The sequence below is a fragment of the Pseudomassariella vexata genome (genome assembly GCF_002105095.1).
Source record: "Pseudomassariella vexata strain CBS 129021 chromosome Unknown BCR38scaffold_10, whole genome shotgun sequence".
In the NCBI taxonomy this organism is placed as follows: domain Eukaryota; kingdom Fungi; phylum Ascomycota; class Sordariomycetes; order Amphisphaeriales; family Pseudomassariaceae; genus Pseudomassariella; species Pseudomassariella vexata.
This window is the reverse complement of record NW_024467965.1, coordinates 987,508-1,010,047: the sequence shown is the minus strand read 5'-3', so window position 1 is coordinate 1,010,047 and position 22,540 is coordinate 987,508. Positions and strand designations below refer to the sequence as shown.

At 48.9% G+C, this 22,540-nt stretch overlaps 4 protein-coding genes across 4 annotated transcripts; all 4 read right to left on the bottom strand.

Annotated features, from left to right (window-relative positions):
- Window positions 1–112: 112 nt before the first annotated feature.
- BCR38DRAFT_440303 (AMP-binding enzyme) lies at window positions 113–2,911 on the bottom strand. Its single transcript, XM_040860694.1, has 9 exons — window positions 2,721–2,911; window positions 2,544–2,663; window positions 1,950–2,460; window positions 1,832–1,898; window positions 1,723–1,779; window positions 1,617–1,664; window positions 948–1,567; window positions 700–894; window positions 113–652 (listed from the first exon to the last, which is right to left on the bottom strand). Exons 1-9 carry the CDS (start codon window positions 2,731–2,733, stop codon window positions 412–414), a joined length of 1,872 nt encoding a protein of 623 aa, XP_040713552.1. The 5' UTR covers window positions 2,734–2,911; the 3' UTR covers window positions 113–411.
- A 3,554-nt stretch (window positions 2,912–6,465) lies between these two features.
- Window positions 6,466–7,781, bottom strand: BCR38DRAFT_440300 (HotDog domain-containing protein). The gene is made up of 8 exons (XM_040860693.1): window positions 7,666–7,781; window positions 7,564–7,604; window positions 7,470–7,485; window positions 7,344–7,409; window positions 7,174–7,288; window positions 7,057–7,122; window positions 6,925–7,003; window positions 6,466–6,870 (listed from the first exon to the last, which is right to left on the bottom strand). Exons 1-8 carry the CDS (start codon window positions 7,702–7,704, stop codon window positions 6,792–6,794), a joined length of 501 nt encoding a protein of 166 aa, XP_040713551.1. The 5' UTR covers window positions 7,705–7,781; the 3' UTR covers window positions 6,466–6,791.
- Window positions 7,782–8,893: 1,112 nt separating this feature from the next.
- Window positions 8,894–9,751, bottom strand: BCR38DRAFT_347515 (uncharacterized protein; the record flags this gene model as incomplete). Its single annotated transcript, XM_040856352.1, has 1 exon — window positions 8,894–9,751. The coding sequence occupies one exon, from the start codon at window positions 9,749–9,751 to the stop codon at window positions 8,894–8,896; it is 858 nt and encodes a 285-aa protein (XP_040713550.1).
- A 2,199-nt stretch (window positions 9,752–11,950) lies between these two features.
- Window positions 11,951–12,601, bottom strand: BCR38DRAFT_411345 (Mss4-like protein; the record flags this gene model as incomplete). Its single annotated transcript, XM_040858568.1, has 2 exons — window positions 11,951–12,376; window positions 12,491–12,601. 2 exons carry the CDS (start codon window positions 12,599–12,601, stop codon window positions 11,951–11,953), a joined length of 537 nt encoding a protein of 178 aa, XP_040713549.1.
- Window positions 12,602–22,540: the final 9,939 nt, after the last annotated feature.

Sequence of the window (22,540 nt, the reverse complement as noted above, 5' to 3'; positions counted from 1 at the left end):
ACACCGAGCAGGTTGGGCCCGTGAAGGGTATGTTCCCCGCATGCCCCGGTTGAAGGTGCATGAGAGAGGGGCGCGGTTGGGACTCAAGCCTGCAGTATGACGATCTTGCTTGCAGTGATGTATTTTATGGCTGATTCCTATATATGTACCCAAGCAACTGAGGATCGATATGGACGCTTGCGTCTTCCGGCTCTACTTGTTCACGATCCTAGGCCCATCCGGTTGTATTGGTCGAGATACCCCCTCGATGCAAGAAATTCTTGTTCGCGACCAGACCCTCTTGCCTACGTTCCGTACATCCTACCATCAAGTCATCCTATGGAGCATCCCTACATAACGTATTTATGACGCTTATGTGCAGTGTATGAGCAACAATCTGACCGTCTCGTACATACTCTGTGTGGAGTGCGGTTACAACTTTGCCCGGCCACCATGGAGGGCTTCCAAGTCGCCCTCGGTGAACGGAACATAGGTGGACTTCTTCCCATTATAGCTGATCCACAGCAGCGGGTCGCCCTTCACCTTGGCTGGTTCGATGCCCTCGTTCTTCAATGGCACCTTATTCTGTTTGTTATTGTGCGTAGCGGAACGCTCGCTGATCTGGCGCAGGAAAATCGGCACGGCGTACTTCGGCAAGTGAGCCCGGGCATGTCTGATAGTTTAGCATATATCCTTCAGTTCCAAGTTAGTCACACTTACTTCAACAAGCCATTGTAGTCAAATGGCGTGGCTGCGGGGTCAACATAGATGGCTGCCATGCCAGCTTTGCCATCATGACCTGGAAGTGAAACACCGTAAACGGTAGCTTCGAGCACACCAGGGTAGCGGCCAAGAACTTCAGACACCTCGGCTGTAGAAACGTTCTCTCCCTTCCATCTAAAGGTATCGCCAAGTCTGCCCTATAGTCAGTCATACGAGGCCAGGGGGCTGTGTTATAATTTTCTTACCTGTCCAGGAAGAACCATCGACCGTCAGAGTCTCGTCTCAAGGCATCACCGGTCCGACAATACACATCGCCTTTTCTGAAAACGTCCTTGACCAACTTCTTCTCTGTGGCCTCCTTGTTTCCATGATAGCCGACGAACGGCGCCACGACAGGACTTGTCTGGAGCACAAGAATCTCACCGCCCACTTCGTATGGTACCCTTACCGCAAAGCCTGTCTTGGGATCCCTTATGATCTCGTCCGAGTCCGTGTCGATGGCCACGGGTACAAAGGCATGGTGATACCTGTTCCTCAAAAGCAAGCCATGGTGACCCACCGAGTGAGCCCTGAAGTCGCCGCGACAGCGATTTTCCAAAGACAAGACCCCCTCTGTGCTGTTGAAGAACTCGTAAATTGTTTCGATGCCAAAGCGGTCCCTGAATTGCTTCCAAACATCAGGCCGCAGACCATTCCCGTAGATCGAATGCACCTTGTGGTCCTTGTCTCTCGGTGAGGGTGGCGCGGCCAGAAGATAGCGGAGAGTCTCACCGACGTACACAAACCAAGTCGCCCGAGAATCCCGCACGTCGTCCCAGAAACGGGAGGCGCTGAACTTGGGAGCGAGGCATAGTGTCGTTCCGGTCTGGATTGAATCATCAGCATGCATCTCCTGCGAGTCCAAGGATACCTACCATTATCTGTGTCAGTCCACTTATACCCCCTGTGCCATGATATAAAGGCTAGACACAACTTGTCAGCTGAGTCATATATGGTGTTTTCTCAAGTGCATTTTCCTACCATGCAGTCGTAGTAGCGCTCATTGTCCTTTTGTACGATCGCGAGCCCGCATTCTCTCTGTCGTCTCATCAGCGCATGCAGTTTTCACCTCGGTACTATATCTCCTTACGCTGACACCATGGTTGAATGCAGCCACAGCCGGGAGCGAGCATGCTTTCGGTAGGCCGGTGGTTCCGCTGTTCTCTTTAGTCATCAACCGGAAGCATAAACCCTCACAACGGTCTTACCTCGTGTAGAACAACCCAAATGGTGACCTGAGAGTTACACCCTCCCTCAACCCATCATTCGGCCGGTCGCCCCGCATCGCATTGATATCACTCTGGACTTCGGCCAACTTCAGTACCCTGACACCATTGGTGGCCAATTCGTCCGTGACCTCATCTATGCTGGCCAACAGTTCCGGCCTGCCTTCAGCCAAGACGAGTGGCGCCTTGCTGATGCCCAGACAGTGCAGCAGCGCGGCTTTAGTCAAGTTGTGGTTTATCAGAGCCGGGGCCGCACCGATAGCCCATAGACCAAGCCATGCAAAGACGAAGTCGGGGCAGTTCTCCATGAACAGTGCAACAAGGTCTCCGGGTTTGACCCCCTGGCTTAGAAAGAATTGCGCGAACTGGTGGGCGCGACAGCAAGCCTCAGCCCAAGTGAAGCTTCCCTCACGCCACCAGATGCATTCCTCGTTGGGCTTCTGCAGTGCATGTTTCTCGAAGAAGTAGTACGGTGACAAGCGCTTCTGCTGGACTGCGCATGGGGGCATCCGTGAGTGTTCCGATCGCAAAGGTGGGGCAAAAGCGACGGGAGAGCCACGTGGATTCAATGCGTACCTGCTTTTTGAAGGAGCTTCGCCACCTTCTTCTTGCCTCGGATGAAGGTCCAGTCCTGCCGCAAATGGTATTTGGCATCAAGATAGAGCGAGCCTGCGATGGCGGCCGCTGCAGAGGCAGCTGTAAAGATGTTAGCTAGTGTGAGCCAGTCAGAATTTAGCGGCCGGTTGAACTTGCCAATGGCGGCCATTGAGTCGTGGACTTGAAGTTAGCAAGCACTTGATTGGCCTTGATTGGCAACTGCAGTTCCACTGCTTAGAGGATAGTGCAAGTGACTTCTGTGTACTTTTTGACTCATATAGAAGTAACAAGAGACGGTGATGGATGATGACTCTGTCAACTCGACATTTGGGTCTAAAACCTTCTCGGGTTTCAATATTCACGATCCGGCAAAATGGAGAAAACCTCGGGAGGCTTATTAGCGCATCACGGCAGTTATGGGGAGGCTGAAAAGATGCAATTATGGGGTCCTTCATCCTACATGCAACTTGCTCAGCGCACGGCGTACCCCCGCATTTACCCGCACTTAGCCCACCAGCATTGCCAGACTTGAAGGCCAACCGGTATGGTAAGACTTTATGGTACCGCACTTTCAGTATTATCTTCGAGACTAGTGAACTGGATTACGCAGTCCTGCTTGCGTTAAAGCACATGTTCTGTCCTCCCGAGCGGAGTTTGTGTTTATCAACATACAATGGGTCAAACTAATTCACAGTTTTGTGCGCGTCATCCCTTTTCTAATGAATCAAAAAAGGTAGATACAGGAGAGTACAAGCCTCTGGTTGATGAGAATGATGCTTGTCATATCAGTTTCATAACATCTGGATAGCGAGACCCATATGAGAAGCCGTGGCCTCAGGTATGGATTGCAGTATTTAAGCTCCCCTCAGGGCCAACTTGAGATTGTTCCCTCGCGCACCTTCGTAGTACCAATACAGCCCCAGTGCTTGGGATCCGACAATGCACCTAAATATAGCTGGATCCTATTGAATACACCGTTTTACTAGATAACACGGTTCCCTGGGTGTCTATAAATGTGTGAAAATGTATGACATGACTTGTGTGATATATTACGCCGGCACAGTACGTAGGGTTAGATACGATATGGAGGCTCTCGCGCCTACTGCCAAAGCGCGAATATAGTGTTGGATATATTTTGGACCTATTGGACCTTGTGAGCACTGTCAACCTTGCAACACCAGTAGCGCAGAGTATTCAGGACGGATCAAATCCTTCAACTTGCATGAAAGGATTTGCAAGCCTGGTGTTCCCAAACACCTGTCGATTTTTTTAGTGACAGCTTGGATTGTCTTCACTAACCCCTACTTGAGTTTTCCGGTATCAGAAGACACTACAGCCATAGCTGTGCTACACAGGCATTGAACATATTTACCTGGCAACCTGCCTGGCAGTTATGCAGCTTCTCGGAGTCGGTCTCGCGAATTGTCAACATTTGGGACATTGCAACTCCAACTCTCCTGTCCATTGGTAATACGTCGAGCTGCTAATTTTAACCCCATTCTTAATCCGGAGTCATGGAAAACCCTGAGGCAAATGATTACAACGACTCTACTTAAGGAATGATCAAAACTCGGAGATTTGTACTTGAAGATCCTGACTATCGCTGGTTTTTGGCAAGCATTAGTCTTAGATTTATGTTCTCTGCACGGGTAGCTCTAACGAAACAAACACCGAGGCAGGTTATATAAAACATACAACCTATTCTGAGAATCTGCCCGATATTTTAAGCAGGGCGAAGTCAACATCAGTAATTACGGTATAAGCTTAGAATGTGCATAGCTGATAAAAGCAGCTATTTATGGTTTGCGGGAAGGTTTTTTCTCGGTGACGCAAGTGTTGAGGAGACCGGTGCACTGTATTCCACGGAGAGCCAGTATGGCTTTGTGTCCAATAGACATCGGCGATACTTATGCTAGTATCGATCATTGATTTATTGAGTTTCCGAGGCATTGTATCTGTTCAAACTTCAGGTCATCATAAGCTTTACACCAAGACATAACGTGAATGTACACCGAGCTGGCCATGACACCGAGCTGGCCACCCTTACATAACCTCGCATAGAAATTTTACGATAGTAAAACCACAAAGCCGTAAATCAATTGAAACTACTCTGAATCTTCCTCTCCAGAAGATTGCAATGCGTTCTTACAAGTTCGCGCATTATGCCCAGTCCCGTTGCAAATACCACAGCGCCTCGGGCGCGTTTCAACACGCTTTGCGCGACCACCATTTCGGCGCTCTTCTTGCTGTATCTTCGTCGCCAACTCCCTAGAGTCCCGTAGGTCCTGTCCTTCTTGGAAAATAAGTGATTCTCCTTCCCGTAATTGCATTTTTTTAGTCCTCCGGCGCCGGCTTAGCATCTTATTTGCCTCTCGAAGCTCAGCGCACTCGGCCCGTACGAGGGCGAGCCGCCGTTTTTACGCGTTTGGAGGGTCCTTCGGGGGACTTGGTACGTTTTTGCCGCTTGTCGGAGACTAAGTTTTTGGTCATTTTTGAGAGCTTGAAGGGCTAGCATTAAGTCTGCTTCGTTGTATGACTTTGCCATAATTGGTTGTTGAGAAAATCAAACATTAAGTTGGCCGGTCGCGTTGGCGCATCAAAGTGGCCAGCTCGGTGTACATTCAAGTTATCTAATAAATTAGTCGATTCTATATCGTTTGATACGAGACCCCGCGGGCGGTTACCCTGTAGGTATAGATAAGATAAGATAAGAGCTATAAACGAGCTCTGTCAGGCCAGAATAACTGACCTGGCCAACCTTTCCTTATACAACATTCCACACCCCATATGCACTCGAGCGCCGGTTTCCTGGTCAGTATGACGCGTCTTAACTTCTTGCAATCCGAGGACTACCTTCTTCGGCCGAGGTATCTTATTTCTGAAGAAAGCAGCGATTCCGTGTATAGCCAGATGGTTACGGGAGGTCTAGCTATCAAATGCGACGTGAATAGCGCTAGGTCTTCGCTATAGCGCGGCCTTTACTGTGTTACAGTACTTGTTGTGCTCCGATTCGATTTATTAACGTACGGACCGCGCTGATAGATAGCCACCTTAGATATGGACCGATAGTGATAGGTACTCACAGACAGCACGCAGATTCGTATCCTCTACTTCCGTCAATGGCCTGTTGCCGTCAACTACCTACCGGACAACTAAATGATGGAAAAGGAGTTCTTGAGCCTCCGGGAGTACCGGAGTAGCCTGGCGAGATAGCGATACTACCGGAGTCGGCGTTGTAGGGGCAATTAGACCATCCATAGTATAAGGATAGCGGCTTAAGCGTTGAAGAATAGTAAGATAACATCTAAGTTTCAAAGTACTAGACATTTTACAGAGATTTGCAAGCTAATAATTCATATAGGGGGTCCTACAGGCCTGGAAGGGACCTGTAGCACCTTCAAATTGCCTAAAAATACGGCTGTTAGGGACCCCTGGTACGGGTAAAATAGCTATTTGAGCCTTAGCAACTATAAAATAAATAGTTTGCCCAACCAGGGCCTCCGGTGAGGTTAGCATTAGCAACCAAAGTCCGGAGAATGGTGAGGATATTAGTGTATATACACGCTAACCCTAGCTCACTAGGTTGGCATCGTGAGGTTGTTCCAACCCTTGGCACTGCCAGCATCCTGCTTCTGAACACCGTTAAGTATGGGAGTTTGAGTCAAGGTACGTTACAAGGAACTACCACCTTCTTCAATGTCATTTATGCCATTTTCGGCAAGACTGCAGTCTCGGCATCGAAAAAAGCAGCACCGTCAGTGTTTCAAGCATTGACCCTTGAATGATAGATTGTCAGAGAAATATGGCAGCCAGCTTCGCGTCGTGTATTGTTCACTAGATCACGTAAGTATTGGTCTTGTTGCAAGCTATAAAAAAGCATGGAATTGAATGTGTCTCTGTTCCCACCTCTTGTCCAAGAGCGCAATGGGCCATAACGGCCTCTAAGTACATGAAGACATAGCACGATACAAGACTACGTACTGCACCAGAGCAGATAGCACGGGGTAATCAGCTTGGTCAATTAGTTATGGCCAAGAAAACTTGAATATAGCTGTCAGGCATCAAAAGACCTAGAAAAGGGCTCGTGCGGTCCGACAAGAATATGACAATACGACTGAAATTTACGGGGTCTAGGTCTATTGGAACAAAGCGTCTCCGCATGCTGTTAAACCAATGTATATGGTCTTCATGCGCACGTGTACAGGGTAAGTAAGCGAATGACGTGCATTAATCCACGTCGTCAGTCTCTACACCCTCAGGCGTCGTGTACGTTTCGCTCTGCCCTTTCCAGGCCTGTGTGACGTACCTAATGAAGTCAGCTAATGTTCGAGATCCTGTATGGACAGCAGGGTCGGCTTACTTGGTGTGGCTTCCCCGCGCTGCCAGCTCGCCCTTGGCATTCTTGAATGTGATGGATGTGTATGCCAAGGTCTTACCCACTGCGTTATGAGTTAGCTTATGAAACAACGTGGATTCGGTGCGAAGGCAATACTTTTGTCACAAACTGCCGTGGCCTGGATCTTGTCTCCGACCTTGCCGCCACTGCTTAGGTACGTGACTGGGCGAGGTCAGTAATCTTGGTTGACAAAAATACAGGAAGAGAACATGCCACTAAGGTCTGTCGAAACTCCGGTTGCGAATAGGCCCATAGAAGCGACTGCCAGTGAGCCACCCAGGTCTACCATGCTCGCAATAGTGCCGCCATGGAGGATTTGTAGACGATTCTCAAGGTATGCGTTAGAGCCATGAACCAAACGGTACATCCTTAGACTGGCTTACGGTGTGCTCTTTCGTAATATCTAGCTCGAAATCTACCTTGCCTGGGACTGCGTTGGTTATTCGGAGCTGCGAGCATCAAATTGTCAGTGAATTGATGGTTAGTATTTGGGAGCTTCAAGTACACACATGAGATCCGAATAGCCTATACATTGGACACGAAGTTAGGGTCAAAAATCAATCAGAACCCGGCGAACTGTGTTAGGATGGGTCATTTCCTGACCTCGGCTCAAGACCCGACTCAGCCATGAAGGACTTCAAGACCTGCATTTCAAACGTCAAATAAACTCACTCGCAGGCATATTCCAATCGTTCATCAACATACCGTTTTAACAAATCGCACAGGAGGGATCTTGGGAGCCATGGTAAACCACTGAAATCAAGTCACTGGTCGTCTAAATTTGGTGAAGTTGCCAAATCCATTTGCGACGCTGCGACGTCACAAAAAGGTTGAGCAGCAAGCGGAGACACCCGTTGTCGGTAAAAGCTGAGAAGGTGGGACGAGGAAGGTCCGTGCCTCATTCCGAGATGGTCCACCTCGGTAATATTGCTTTTGTAATTTCTAGATAGTGAGATCCGGCATACCGCGCCCAATGCCAGTCAGCCGGCTATTACGCCACACTGCTTAAATCTCTCGCACCCGACATGTCCTTGGAAGTCATATGGTGTGGTGTGCCCTGAATTTGAAGGACGCGATTAGGCTCTGATACTACATGCGCTCGTAACAGGTTTTTCAGACCAAAGAGGCTGGGGAGGACGCAGTTCCCGTGGTGACTTGTCTTTACTGCTCAAGGGTAGATGAGGTGCACTGGTCTATTACAAAGGATTCTCGGTAACTATTCGGTCAACCCCGACCCTTCTAAGGCAGTGTTCCTTGCTCATGTCCTTGGCCTGAACGATCTTATGCCAACATCGCCATATTCCCTTGCTATTTCTTTGTTCAACGATATACTTCACATCTCAATAAGTTATCAAACCTTTTACTGAGGGTTATCTTCTGTTCTCTCAACTTATGCCGAACATATGGGCCACATGGAGAGGTTTTCGGGCCCTTAAGACCCGGGAAGTCATGCGCAAAAGCCATAACCTGTCCAAGGTTCAAAAGGATGAGCACGCCCACACATCAAAAATGGTTATAAGTCAAAAAGACAGTGGATCCAAGATAGCTCTGAGATCATGACGCAAAATGATAACGACGCGCAGAAAAGACATCTGATGTTCATTTCTATGACAACACCTTTGGTCACCTTGCACGGCGGCATCGAAACTGCATGGAAAGCCTATGGTGCAGTTGGTAGTGAGGAAACTGATAGATAACTAACACCATAAGCCGATTCGGCAGATCAGGACTGAAGAGACTGAAATTCGACTAAGATATTCCAAGCTTGGTGATCTAAACACTGGGTCCCTCTGATCCATACTGCTCTTTCCACCTAGCCTAACAGCAAAACATTCGTGGTGTATAAACAATTCATCATCATAGTGGCAATCATGCCGGCTGTACTCCAATCAGGTTGTTGACTACCTGCTGTGGATTTGCGACTCAACACAAGTCATTCAAAGAACTTGAAGCTGAAGCCAGTATTATCATTGTCTCCTGGCACATTACTGCGGTGGTAAGTTGTCTCGTTCCACCAGACGAAACTGCCGGTGAACCAAGCTCGGTTGCCCCAGTTGTATGGAGTTCCCTTTTCGACGCCATGGAATACAAAGGGGATGTGATTCATCCCACCGGGACTATTGTTGATATCGCCGTTAGGCAGTGCGAAAGTGTGATGGCCGGGCCCATCGATGTAGAGGGTTGCATCCCAACCGCTCATCATTCTGTCTTGATGTGAACCAAAAAGGCAACCATTCGACTTATACCAATCCCACACATTCGTTGGGTCGCCGCCCTTGCGAAGGCGAAGGTCAGCGAGGCAATACTTGTTGTCCCAGCTGCCATTGGCCGAGTAGACAATGTGTAGCTGTCCGTTCGGATCGACTATGGCCTCAGGCCCCTCATTGATCATGGGGTGGTCGCCTTGCTCCCATGTCTCACGCGGCTGGGAAATGATGTATCGACTTCCGGTCGGCGTGAACGGGTCACTCATGCGGCAGATGAATAGCGACTGCTCCCCATCTGTGGTGATCTCGGGAGCCCAGACTTCTCCTCTGCCAGCGGTGTCAGACCAGACTTTGTGACCATCAGAGGTACTGAGACCCTCAAATGACGATGCAGCATGAACCCAGATAGACCCGCCGTCTGAATCAGCGGAATAATATGTGTCATCGATTTTCATAATTGCTGGATCCGAGCCATCTCTGATTTTTGTTGCAGTCGTAGAATCAATAAAGAGGCAGAATAGGACGACTGTTGCTAAAAGAGTAGCAGTAAAGCCACGCCGGCATGAATTTGCGGGGAGAAACATGATGGCGATAGATACACAGAGATGAGACTTATATCATACCATTTCATCTAACGGCTGTTGTCTTTTATATGTATTCATGCATTTAGGGTACCTGGGAAAAGCCGTATTTGGTCTCAGGACTCCTGTGCCCGTAATCTCAACCCTGTTCATTCAGATTCCTGGAAAAGGAGGTGGGTGGCTTAGCTGATATTTTTGCCGCTTGTTCCGCTGGGTTTGGTAGATAGCGGAGAGACAGCTGTATGAGGAACAGAGGGATTAGGATTCCCTGAATCCTCACAGACCTGAGGCCCCCGAATGTTATTGGATGACCTCTGAGATCAGGCCGGTTGAGCTGAGGCCGGCGGGCTAACACAGCTGCAGGTACCGTATAGTTTCTCGCCTTCAGCCCCCACCATATGTACTTTCGTATGGTCCTATCCTACCACAGCATTGATAATGCGTGTGACTACAACCCAGCTGCATAATATTATTATTATTATTAAATACGCCGTAGGCTCGAAGCCCCCGGTACCTCTACTAGTACTCCCGTATGTCAAACCGTGCCCTAATGGCTGGACTAAATACATACGCTGCGTCGTCGGTTCGCCCTATTGGCGACTGCGTTGCGTTCACTACCATACTACGTTGGTTCTCAACCTACCAACAAAGTCCCCCCTGAGAAGATCGATGCTATCTGGGCCTTGAAGCTGTCCGACCCGTCCCTAGCAGCCATCTTACAATAGTCCCACTAACTACTGGTTCTCTTGTTGCCGTTGCGAGGTCTCTGCGAGAGTATAGTGGCCGTGGTGCGATGGCGGCCCGTAATCGTTCCCTCGGTCCTTCCAACAGCCCGCAAAAGAGGATTACGTGCTCTGCCGTCTCAGGGGCATCGCCACAGCGGCATAGCGGCGAGTACACGCCAAAAGCCCCTGTCTTGAATAAGAAGGCTGCTAGTCCTATTTTTTCCGTCCTGATCTGGCACAGCGTAGACACCTCCAGTCGGTTCAGGCCGAAATACTTGCCCCCTTTCGGTATCTGCATCGAAGGGCCCTCCGGTTCCTCAGCGATAGCGCGTCGCTGGCGATCGTGATGCTCTGCTCCGGTGAGCCATCTCTTCCTCCAGTGGTCGAGGAGGGCAGCCGGGACCTCCTTTTCCTCACTCATCCACTCGGAGCCCCGGGCCTCCTTCTCCATAGTGTACCCTGCCGGTCGGAGTAGCTGCGACGCCTGCTTCCTCTTCGCCGGCCTATCCTGCCGGAGTATATGTGACGCTTTAGCGCTCGCGCTGCGAAGCAGATTTCTCTTCCCGCTAAGTCGTAGCCGTTCTTCAAACTTAGCAGCCCGGGCACTAAGATAGAGGTCTAGTGGCGGGATTGCTGCTTCTGCTTCCAGGTGGCGAACCGGCGTCGCTTTGTGGGCGCCACAGACTACCCGGAGGCACTCGTTCTGTATCCCCATCAGGCTCTTAGCTGGCCCTGCCGGTTCCTCACTTATAGTATGCCACGCAGTCGCCCCGAAGGCAATCGCGCTACGGATAACCACCGTATATAACAGCCTCGCCCGTATAAGATCGCAGCCCCACGACATATTGACTAGCTTTGTCAGGGCTAGCTTTTGAGTTGCCATTTTTGTTTTAACACGCTCAACATGGGCGTGCCACGTCAGTTTGCGGTCGAACCAGACTCCTAGGAACCTGGCTGAGACTACCGGCGACACTGTGGCGTCCCCAAGGCGAATACTTTGCGGCAAGGGCTCTCGGGCCCTAGTAAAGTGCATTAGCTCACTCTTGTCAGGAGCGAACTCCATCCCGTGCCTCACTGCCCACCGCTGACACGTAGCCCATGCGCTCTCCAACCGGCGGCAGGTCGTGTCTGGATCGGTGCCGACGCTTAGCAGGTTCGTGTCGTCCGCGAACCCGACTACTAAAAGTAGTGGATGCTGCTCCGCTAGCTCCTCGTACAGCGTTGAAATGTATAATATAAACAGTATCGGGGATAGCGGTGACCCCTGGGGGACGCCAGCTCGTAGGGGGATTGGCTCTGACTCCTTGCCATCGAACCTTCACATAATTCTCTGTTTAGGGTATGAAAAGTGTTTCTTGTTTTCATTTCTACGAGAGACACCCTTGGTTCGATTGGAGAAAACATCCTGGGATGCCTTACGCAACAGGTAGAGACACGGATTCCATACTACCTACGTCCTATTGATAAAGACTATGGTTCACAGTTCAAACGGTGCCATTGTGCTGCTGGTCCCGAGAGCCCATGCCCTCAATTTGGGGGACGCCCTCGATGGCACGTACCCAGTCCAATCGTTGCTCAATGAAATCTCCTTCTGGGGTTTCAACTTGGTGTGTTGCAGAGTGAAGTCGTCAATCGTGCCAATGCGCAGGATACTCCAGTGCGGGAAGCCTGAGCTTACGCGGTACATGAGGGTGCCACAGGTGGAACAGAAGTGATTGGTCATCATGTTTCCACTGGCGATGGTCTGTGACTGCGCGAATGTCTTGAGGGTGTCTTGGCCACGCAGGTGCTTGAGGTGCGTGTTGGCGACGGTGAAGTTGGATGCAAACTGGGATGCCGTGATCATGTGGCAATCGGTGCAGTTGCAGACGAAGGTGTTGACTAGGCCCGGGCCTTGGGTTGGCTTGTGGTTCGTTAGAGCATAGCTTATGGACTTGGGCAAGGTGGGTTCTTGAAATGGAAAAAGGAGAATGCAGTAGCTGATATCTATTCACAGGCTCAACCATCTCCAACTTACAAATGCCAGTTGCACGGCGCCACAGAAGCATGTGACCGTCGCTTCATCTTCCTTGGACCAGCCATCGTTGGCTAGAGGGAAGTAGGGTTTGGATTTGTCTGTGATGGACATGATTGTATGCTTCTTTGAGGTTCTCAGGGGTGATGCGGTCTTGGTCACAACTTCACAGTATCTCGTATTGACTATATAATCAAGATCAGAGAACTTTTTGCTGATTATATGATCGATGAGAGGCATCATTTATATACCCGTGGTGGACGGTTATAACAAATCAGGGCTGTATGTCATCTGCATAGAGCTCCGTGTACATTTGGCTAGCCCAGGCGCATAATCATTGAAGCTGACCGACCACCAGTAGTCGATCAGAGTCCACGTATTAGAACGGGCCAATCAAGAAGGCAGAGACACAACGCCGGACGCATTGCCTAATCAAGCCTAGGTGCCTGTATACATCTTGCACTGATCTTGTCAATTGATGTCAGACACGTTACTTGTTTGAAATCAGTGCAGCATATGAAGTTGCATCGTGCGGCGCCGGACGCATTACGTCTTCAAGCTTAGTGCCGAGCATGAACTGTATAATGCTATCACGCAGCCGCTCTCATTAACGACAGATTTGCTCGTGCTGCACGACTCATGCGAGTTTCAAGGCGTTAGTGGATGAGAGAGATAACCATCTGCGAGTACATTGTTCAGGTTGATCATGCTCCCGACTTCCTGGGGATACCAATCTAATTCACGCAATACCGATGAGAGGAGCTCTCATATCCTTGCCTCGGCGTTGTTCTGGATGCAGAGTTCCTATTACGACTGCAACACCCAAGCAGGTGAAGTAGGTGAGAAGAGTTTGGAAAATGTGCTCACGTTGTGATTCCCCAAGAAGCTGTCTACCACTCCATAGGTACAAGGGACAATATATAGAGTAACCGGCACCCGAATGGGTAGCCCGGCTGCCTCGGAAGGCTCAGGCAGGTGATCGGTAGAAATACTTTTGTATAGGATTTCCACTCACAAACTACCCAAAGGTTGGTGGGGTTGAGTACTAAAAAAAGGAAGTTCACAAGATTACAGGATGTCCGTAAGGAGAAGCAGTTCGCAGTGCTTGTGAGTGTCCAGGGAGGAAGGTAGCGGCATTGAATGAGGAAAATGGTAGCGCTAGGCTTCAGGCCAGGGAAAGTGGGGTTCCCACCATGAAGTGCAGTTTGCGGCTAACACTGGATAGACGTACTCGAGCCTTGGCAAGTAGACAGATTGCATGAATCAGTGGTCTAGACCCGGTAATCAGCCCGTGGCTCTGCTATATATGTGTCAGTTCGGAATAGCTGCTTCTTATGAACTTCATTGCGTTGTACGCGGGGTCCTACAAGTACCTTAGCTTGTTGTTTGCTTCTTGGGGCTGCCGACGGCATTGAGCTGATTTGCTGATTTCGCAAATCTTAGTCAAGCTTAAGGCTTTCTTAAGAGTCTTGACCTCGACTGAGGTGGTGAAACCTAAAAGGTAGAATAACGCCCTGCCATAGCTAGGTTCATTGGTAGATTTCAAGCCCGAGCCAAAAGATTGGCCATATAATTTGCAGGCTATTGATATCTGAAAATGCCCAGTGCCTATGCACAAAGCGAACGCTGAAGCCGCAGTTTCGTTGCTCGCATAATAACCATCTCATTGTCGATTGAGGCAGTATAGGCCGTGTGGAAGTTATACCGTGCCGCTTGTGGCACTAAGTTCCAATTGACTAGAAGCTATTATCAACTTATAAGTTTTTCATCAAGAAGGAGTCTTACAAACTCTGGTCCTCCCTCTTGAGATTCCACTTTTAAGCGAAGTTAGAGTCTTTACGTTATAACTGTATTTGATACGAAAAGGTAGGGGGACCCACTGTTTAGGTGAATCCCATTCAATTAGATACTATAACGTTGCGCACTGCTGCATTATAGCATCCTCCCCCTAGGTGCACGCATCAGTATTGGTCCTTCTATCTTAATATAGTAATAACTTCCTACCGGAGCTATTAACTATAGAAGTTACTACCGTCTTTTTTAACACTCCTACTTAGATCCGGCGAGGTTAAACATTAGTTATAAAGTAACCCCTACTAAATTCCAGCTTCTACTACTTCCTAACGGCCCTTATTCTAAGTATATTTCTGAAGTTAGGGAACTTGTGACGGTTGTCACGTGATTGACCTACACTGGTCTGAACAAATTGATAAGTGGTTGCAGATATCAAAGTCAGGGACTTTGGTATTGGTCTCTTTTGGTGAAGACATCTGGTACGGTGGCGTAGTGGCAAGGATTGCAACCCCTAGCACGGCGTGACAGAACTAAAGCTTCTTAAGTAGCTTGGTAAATTCATCTACTACTGTCACGACCTGGGTTGCATCGCATTGGTAGAGACCTCGATTAGGTGCTATCGACGAAGATTCTACTCTAAGGAGCGAAGGAAAGAAGATGACAACTTAGGTTTGAGGGAGCGCGACTAAGTCATCCACGCTTGGCGGGGCTCCTACAAGGGTTATGATTGGCTTCCCATCTGACACTGCCATGGCAGGTGTTCCAGCTGTAAGTCACCTGGTTGTAGTGAGTCTGCGAGGGTTGACCTTCACAACTACCATCTTCTATATTAGAATATCGTTAACCTTGATCCTATTCTTCTCTTCGAGGTCGCGGATGTAATAGTAGTAGATATCAATATACTTTAAGCGCTCGTATAAATAGGGGTTCTAGAGTAGAGGGATTACTCCCTAGTTATCTCCTTTTGTAGCTATGGTATTAGGGTTAGGACCAATATACTAAGGGAATCCTATGTCGTGGAGGATTTAGGTGTCAGGGTACGGCTAGGCCGAAGGCAATAGTACAGAGTGATGGGGAGTAACGGGCGTCCCTCCTACGTAGCACCGTGTGGTCACTGGCGGTCTCAGGTAGGGGTGCCCACGATGATGCATTGATCTCTACTCCTTCCCTATCCTACTTCGAGATGGTCCTTATATAGATAGCTAGGCCGCCGCTTGGACCCGGCATAACAGCAGGGTCGGCGATGCCGAGGATCTTGACTCTCGTCATCCCAAAGCTTCACATAGATTGTAATCATGACTCGGGAGTCTTTTGTCCGAAACACCCCTCCGGCGCCCCACCGGTGTCTTGCGTTCAGTGTCCTGACACCCACCGGTGCCTATGGCATTCTGTTCTCTGACATTAGGTAGTCTATTAACCTAAATTTATAGTAGAGTATATAGGGATATACTCGGCTTCGTCGGTAGATACTGTAGTGGGGCAAGGCCTGTCTTCAGTGTAATAAGTTGACAGGGGCAGGGGGAGCTTTCTTTCCTTTTCTTCAAGAAGTGCGCAGAGACAGATCATTTTGGCCTTCATCTTCTTTTCTCGAACAGATAATCATCTTCATCATCATCTTCCCTTCTTAGTCAATCACTTAGCTTTCAGTTCATTTATTCGTTTATACATTCAGACATAGCTTTTCAAGAATCCATTCTTCCGTCTTCACCTTAGCCTTGATAACTATAGAGAGCTCTATTTAGTCCTGATCAGACCAACCTAGTGCTAGTGAGAGCTTCATTTCGACTCCCGGAGAGTCATAAGGCTTCTAGGAGCTGAGCTTCCGAAACCAGCACTACGAGCTTCGTCTGATCAGACCTCAGATGGAATTCGTGAGTGCTGGAGCTGTCTTACCATTGTGTTAGGTGGTGGGTATATCCTACTGACCGCCTGACCCCGTTTCAGTATAAACTATAGTAAATAATAGGATCCTAATAGCCTGTTAATACGCTATTTTATCTATCCAAGTATTATCTTTCTCTACTAGCCGTAGCTTATCGCATCCGTTTACAGGAATATGCTTATTTCTATATAGCGGTTCCGTAATACCTAACTTAACCACATCTTCCTAGAGGTATTAGCTTTGGTCTGGCCAGAGCTTCCGCTTTACCGTATCTGTGATGAGGCAGAGGTACTGCGAGTACGTGTCACAGCTCTGGCGATTACAGAGCCACATAGTGCTGTATATAGCAGTTAGTGAGACCAAATGTCAGTAACACTGACATTTCTAGATCTTTTGGTCTATTGGCCTAGGGGCTTAGTCCTCCTCTTGTGACAATACGAATCAAGGTTATAATGATATATTGACGACGGGCAGTGAAATCATCCGCAGGTTTAAGGTGTAAGATGATGACAACGGACAACAAGATCCTCAACAAGACCTTACTATCCGGGAGGTGGAAAGAAATAACAAGATCAAGAGCTCTTCTAGCTCTGATCAGAACAACAAGTACCTCAACAGGTACGAACAACTAGAGCCTCAGCAGGCTAGGGAAGAAAAGGAACCTCAACAGGCCCGTCAGACATTGAATGCCTGTCCAAGTAAAGAGAAATTGGTTCAGATGACTTTGGAAAAGGCCGCTTGAATTTCTATCTTTTTCTCAAGAGAGTGACTATGTACATAAGGTCTTAAATACCCTTCAAGAACGCGCTTACATAACTCGTCTGAAACCGGAAAAAACGAAAACGAGCACCCAAAAACCCTAACCCCACGTCAATATGTCCTCTATATTAGTAATAGGATGATTCTTAGGGTAGGGCGCCTAACTCCGAGAGTTAAATAAAGCTATCACTAGTACTACACTAGTCTAGTTACAACGAAATAAACCTTCTGTAGCTAATATAAAGGCAAAAGGAATTGATTCTTTAAAGCTCTATCTGAATGTCTGTATAAGTAAATCGAAACTAAGTGAATGACTGAGAAAAGAAGATAATGATCGACAAAAACTGCCGCTGCGCACTTGAAGAAAAGAAAGTCCCCCAGCCCCTGACACGTTATAACCCTGAAGTCCGGCCTTCCCCCAGTACACTACTCCACCAGGTCCAGTCCTATCACACAATCACACAATGAATACGCATCCCGATCCGTTCTGGCCACAGACCAGCTGTAGGTAGGACAAATTCTGTTAGCAGTAATTCTTTACTTTATCTAGATAGGAAGAGGGGGGCATAGCGTATGTGCTTGATGCGAGTGCATATGGGGTGTGAATTGTTGTATTGGGAAAGGATGGCCAGGTCAGCTATTCTGGCCTGGCAGAGCTCTTTTATAGCTCTTATCTATCTTATCTCTAGCTATAGGGCAACCCCCCATGGGGTCACGTATCAGTGCTGTACTAGCGGGCAGGTGAGCAGCAGTAAGTTAAAGTGGAATACTTACGAAGTTTGGACCGTTTCCAAGGCAATACCAGGGATCACAAGGCTCGACCTGACCTGTGCAGCGGCAAGCAACGTTACCATCCTGTTTCGAACCGCCGAAGCAGGCCGGCACGATATTACCACAGTCGGTACGTGCCTCGAGGTTACCTGTCTCTGGGTTGGGCATAGCGAGGACGCCAGCAGTGAAGAGGGGGATGGCTGAGAAAACGGAGAATTGCATTTTGCGAGGTTTGTTGCGCGGTTAACTGATATTTAAGTCTGTTGATCTGGCTATTCTTTGTTCTGGGAGTAATGATGAATGGGAGCAGAGAGGTCTCGTTTCATCACTTTATATATCTGTATTCCCCCCACCCCCGGTACTTTTTCTCCATTATCACTGATCTTCTAACGTAGTCCACGGTCCAATTGCACACTTTGGCAGACCTTATATGAAAATGTATAAGTTAATTCAACTACAACGCCTATCATCAATTGAAACTACTCAGAATTGTTATCTTCAGACGTCTTTACATCATTTCCACAAGTGCGCGCATTATGTCCGGGCTCGCCGCAGATTCTACGGCGCCGTACACGCGCAATTCGCCGCCTCGTACGACCACCAATTTGACGAAATTCGGCATGTAACTGCTCATCAACCTCTCGTTGAGACTGTAGGTCCTGTCCATCTTGTATACAAAGTGACCCTCCACTCTGTAGCTGTTTTTGCTTCTCACGGCGACGTCGACTTAAGGTCTCATTTGCCTTTCGAAGTGATTCGACCGAGCCTTCTAAAAGGGCAAGCCGATGCATAACCTTCGTTGTACCTGGCGCAATCTGATCTATTCCAGCAAAAATTGACCTTGGTGACCTATTTTGATGTCGTAAAATCCTATTTTTCACATAATCGGTTTGTGATTGGGCTTCGGTTGGGTTGTTCGGAGTCTTTGATTCCCAAGGGACGGGGAGACTAGCCGAGCTACCCGGAGGTGTTGGCGTATGTAATTTCACATCGAGCTGTGATATGACATAATCTGCATCATACGGAACTATTACTACCCCTCAGAAACCTCCTTGGATATTTGAAACCGTGAAAGTTGCGTTGTACGCGTTTAAAAACGCCAGTAAAAAGTCTTCTTTTGAGATATGACTTATATGTGCTCGCATGAGATCTTCGATTTCTTTTCCGTACGCTCTTTTTAACCCGCGAAAACAACCAACATCAAGAGGCTGGAGCTTATGCGACGAATGAGGAGGCATACAAAGCGTGACGATATTGTTAGCTTGCAATATACCTCGAAATCGGTCGAGTGATGGCTTTCGTGACCGTCGAGGATCAATAGGCGATGAGTACCTTTCGTACGAGACTTGGTGTGATGATCGAAGTGTTTTATCCAATCTTCGCCTCTTTCGTTCGTAGTCCAGCCATTTTTAGTAACTGCGATAACCCAATCAGGCGGTAATGGGCTGTTTTCGTACCATGACGAGAGGTGGGTTTTGCCGGCGAAAATGATGTACGGAGGGAGGGCATAACCGGACGACCCAACGCCTTGAATAACTGTAACCCATTCCCGATTTACTTGCTGAGCTACTATAGGCCTTCCGCGCCGATCAGAAGTCGTCACGACCATTTCGGACGAGATTTGGCCCATCACAAAACCGGTCTCGTCGAAGTTGTAGATATCCTCCTCCTGGATCGCGTATTTCGCAATTGTATTCCGTACCAGGTGAAACCACGCGCGATACGCGTCGGGGTCTTCGAAGAGGACTCTCTGATAGTCGATCCTTCGATTTAAACGCGTCCGGAGGTCTGGTTGTCGTCTTACGAAGCTCGAGGCCCAGTTGACGCCGACGCGTCCCGCGTCGCGACTTCGAAGTAATCGGTTGGCCATATCTTCAACACCACTCAATCGGGGAGGAAATTCTCGCGAATCTAGGTCGGTTATATGTCGTACGATTGCCTCTTCTTCGGAAGGAGTCAACTTTTGCGTTGGCGATCGCGTAATCGCTCGAGCGGTTTTACCGTCGCGTCGATACGCAAGGGTTCTAAAAGGTACGTTATAGATCTGACCAGCACGACGTACACTTAATTTTGGATCAGATTGAAGCGCATGTAATGCTAGAATCATATCACTTTCATTCCAAGAACCAACCATAGTTATGTGGTGAAAAACCGCAGGTCAAAGTGGTAGTGTACGAAAATCTGCCGAAGTGTGCAATTGGACCGTGGACTACGTTATTCATAGAATCTTCTATCCATAGAAGTCCTAGCTGGTAACATGATCTGTAATGACTTATTAAATTACCTGTTTGAGATATATTTGCAAGGCCCCCGAGGCAGCGTATCAGATAAATGCTTACCACCGATAGGAATGCGACACAGTGACAGAACAAGCTATTACCAAGTGTAAAAAGAGCCACATTCGTGTGCACCTAGAGACCGCCCTCCGCCACACCAGGGGTAACCCGACGGTGAATGGATTCGATGGATGGACTACATACCAAATTATCTATGGAATCTATTGGTGGATACATCCATTTGGCTAAAATCTCGAAGCTATCCATCCGTCGAGACGGTCAATGGATGGAGTGGAGAGATTGCGAGGCTTGTGTGTCAGCTCACCAAATTGTGGGAAACTCCTTCTGACATGCCTGTCTGCAGACCATTGAGGAGTTCTTCATCATTAGCCTAGAAATTATGTATCTTCACACTATTAGGTCCTACATACGCTTTACTCAAGGCAAAAAGTATCCAGAAGGAGCGCACCATTTTTAAAACTTCCGAGATAGTATCCAGAATTCTATCAGATGAGAGAAGTCTCCTAGGCACTGATTGCACATGCAGGGAAATGTTGAAATGTAAGCGAGTAATCTCCACCTAGGCTGCGTTGTTAAGTCACTTCCGCAAGTGGCTGCATTTTCCATTTCAGCTCTGACGAAATAATCGAAATATTTCTTGGCAACTAGTTATCGTCAATTGGATCCCTGGTTACACTGCTACTTATATTATGCAGCTATTCCCGTACGAAAGGGCATTCGATACGGTCAATTACAGACGGCTGATTTCCATATTAGCCCGGAAAGGCTACCCGGAGTGGGTTCAGGAGTGGGTACGCAGCTTCGTGGAGGATAGAACGGTACGCCTCCGGTTCGATGGCAAGGAGTCAGAGCCAATCCCCCTACGAGCTGGCGTCCCCCAGGGGTCACCGCTATCCCCGATACTGTTTATATTATACATTTCAACGCTGTACGAGGAGCTAGCGGAGCAGCATCCACTACTTTTAGTAGTCGGGTTCGCGGACGACACGAACCTGCTAAGCGTCGGCACCGATCCAGACACGACCTGCCGCCGGTTGGAGAGCGCATGGGCTACGTGTCAGCGGTGGGCAGTGAGGCACGGGATGGAGTTCGCTCCTGACAAGAGTGAGCTAATGCACTTTACTAGGGCCCGAGAGCCCTTGCCGCAAAGTATTCGCCTTGGGGACGCCACAGTGTCGCCGGTAGTCTCAGCCAGGTTCCTAGGAGTCTGGTTCGACCGCAAACTGACGTGGCACGCCCATGTTGAGCGTGTTAAAACAAAAATGGCAACTCAAAAGCTAGCCCTGACAAAGCTAGTCAATATGTCGTGGGGCTGCGATCTTATACGGGCGAGGCTGTTATATACGGTGGTTATCCGTAGCGCGATTGCCTTCGGGGCGACTGCGTGGCATACTATAAGTGAGGAACCGGCAGGGCCAGCTAAGAGCCTGATGGGGATACAGAACGAGTGCCTCCGGGTAGTCTGTGGCGCCCACAAAGCGACGCCGGTTCGCCACCTGGAAGCAGAAGCAGCAATCCCGCCACTAGACCTCTATCTTAGTGCCCGGGCTGCTAAGTTTGAAGAACGGCTACGACTTAGCGGGAAGAGAAATCTGCTTCGCAGCGCGAGCGCTAAAGCGTCACATATACTCCGGCAGGATAGGCCGGCGAAGAGGAAGCAGGCGTCGCAGCTACTCCGACCGGCAGGGTACACTATGGAGAAGGAGGCCCGGGGCTCCGAGTGGATGAGTGAGGAAAAGGAGGTCCCGGCTGCCCTCCTCGACCACTGGAGGAAGAGATGGCTCACCGGAGCAGAGCATCACGATCGCCAGCGACGCGCTATCGCTGAGGAACCGGAGGGCCCTTCGATGCAGATACCGAAAGGGGGCAAGTATTTCGGCCTGAACCGACTGGAGGTGTCTACGCTGTGCCAGATCAGGACGGAAAAAATAGGACTAGCAGCCTTCTTATTCAAGACAGGGGCTTTTGGCGTGTACTCGCCGCTATGCCGCTGTGGCGATGCCCCTGAGACGGCAGAGCACGTAATCCTCTTTTGCGGGCTGTTGGAAGGACCGAGGGAACGATTACGGGCCGCCATCGCACCACGGCCACTATACTCTCGCAGAGACCTCGCAACGGCAACAAGAGAACCAGTAGTTAGTGGGACTATTGTAAGATGGCTGCTAGGGACGGGTCGGACAGCTTCAAGGCCCAGATAGCATCGATCTTCTCAGGGGGGACTTTGTTGGTAGGTTGAGAACCAACGTAGTATGGTAGTGAACGCAACGCAGTCGCCAATAGGGCGAACCGACGACGCAGCGTATGTATTTAGTCCAGCCATTAGGGCACGGTTTGACATACGGGAGTACTAGTAGAGGTACCGGGGGCTTCGAGCCTACGGCGTATTTAATAATAATAATAATAATAATTATGTGAAAAACTTAAGTACTTCGTGCCGGGTATGCTAGTATGCGAGGATGTATCCTGTATTTTAAGAATTGTGATCCGAGCGTTATGCCAATCTAGCGGAAAAGTGGACCAACGAGAACCTATTCGATCTTTTTTTGACTT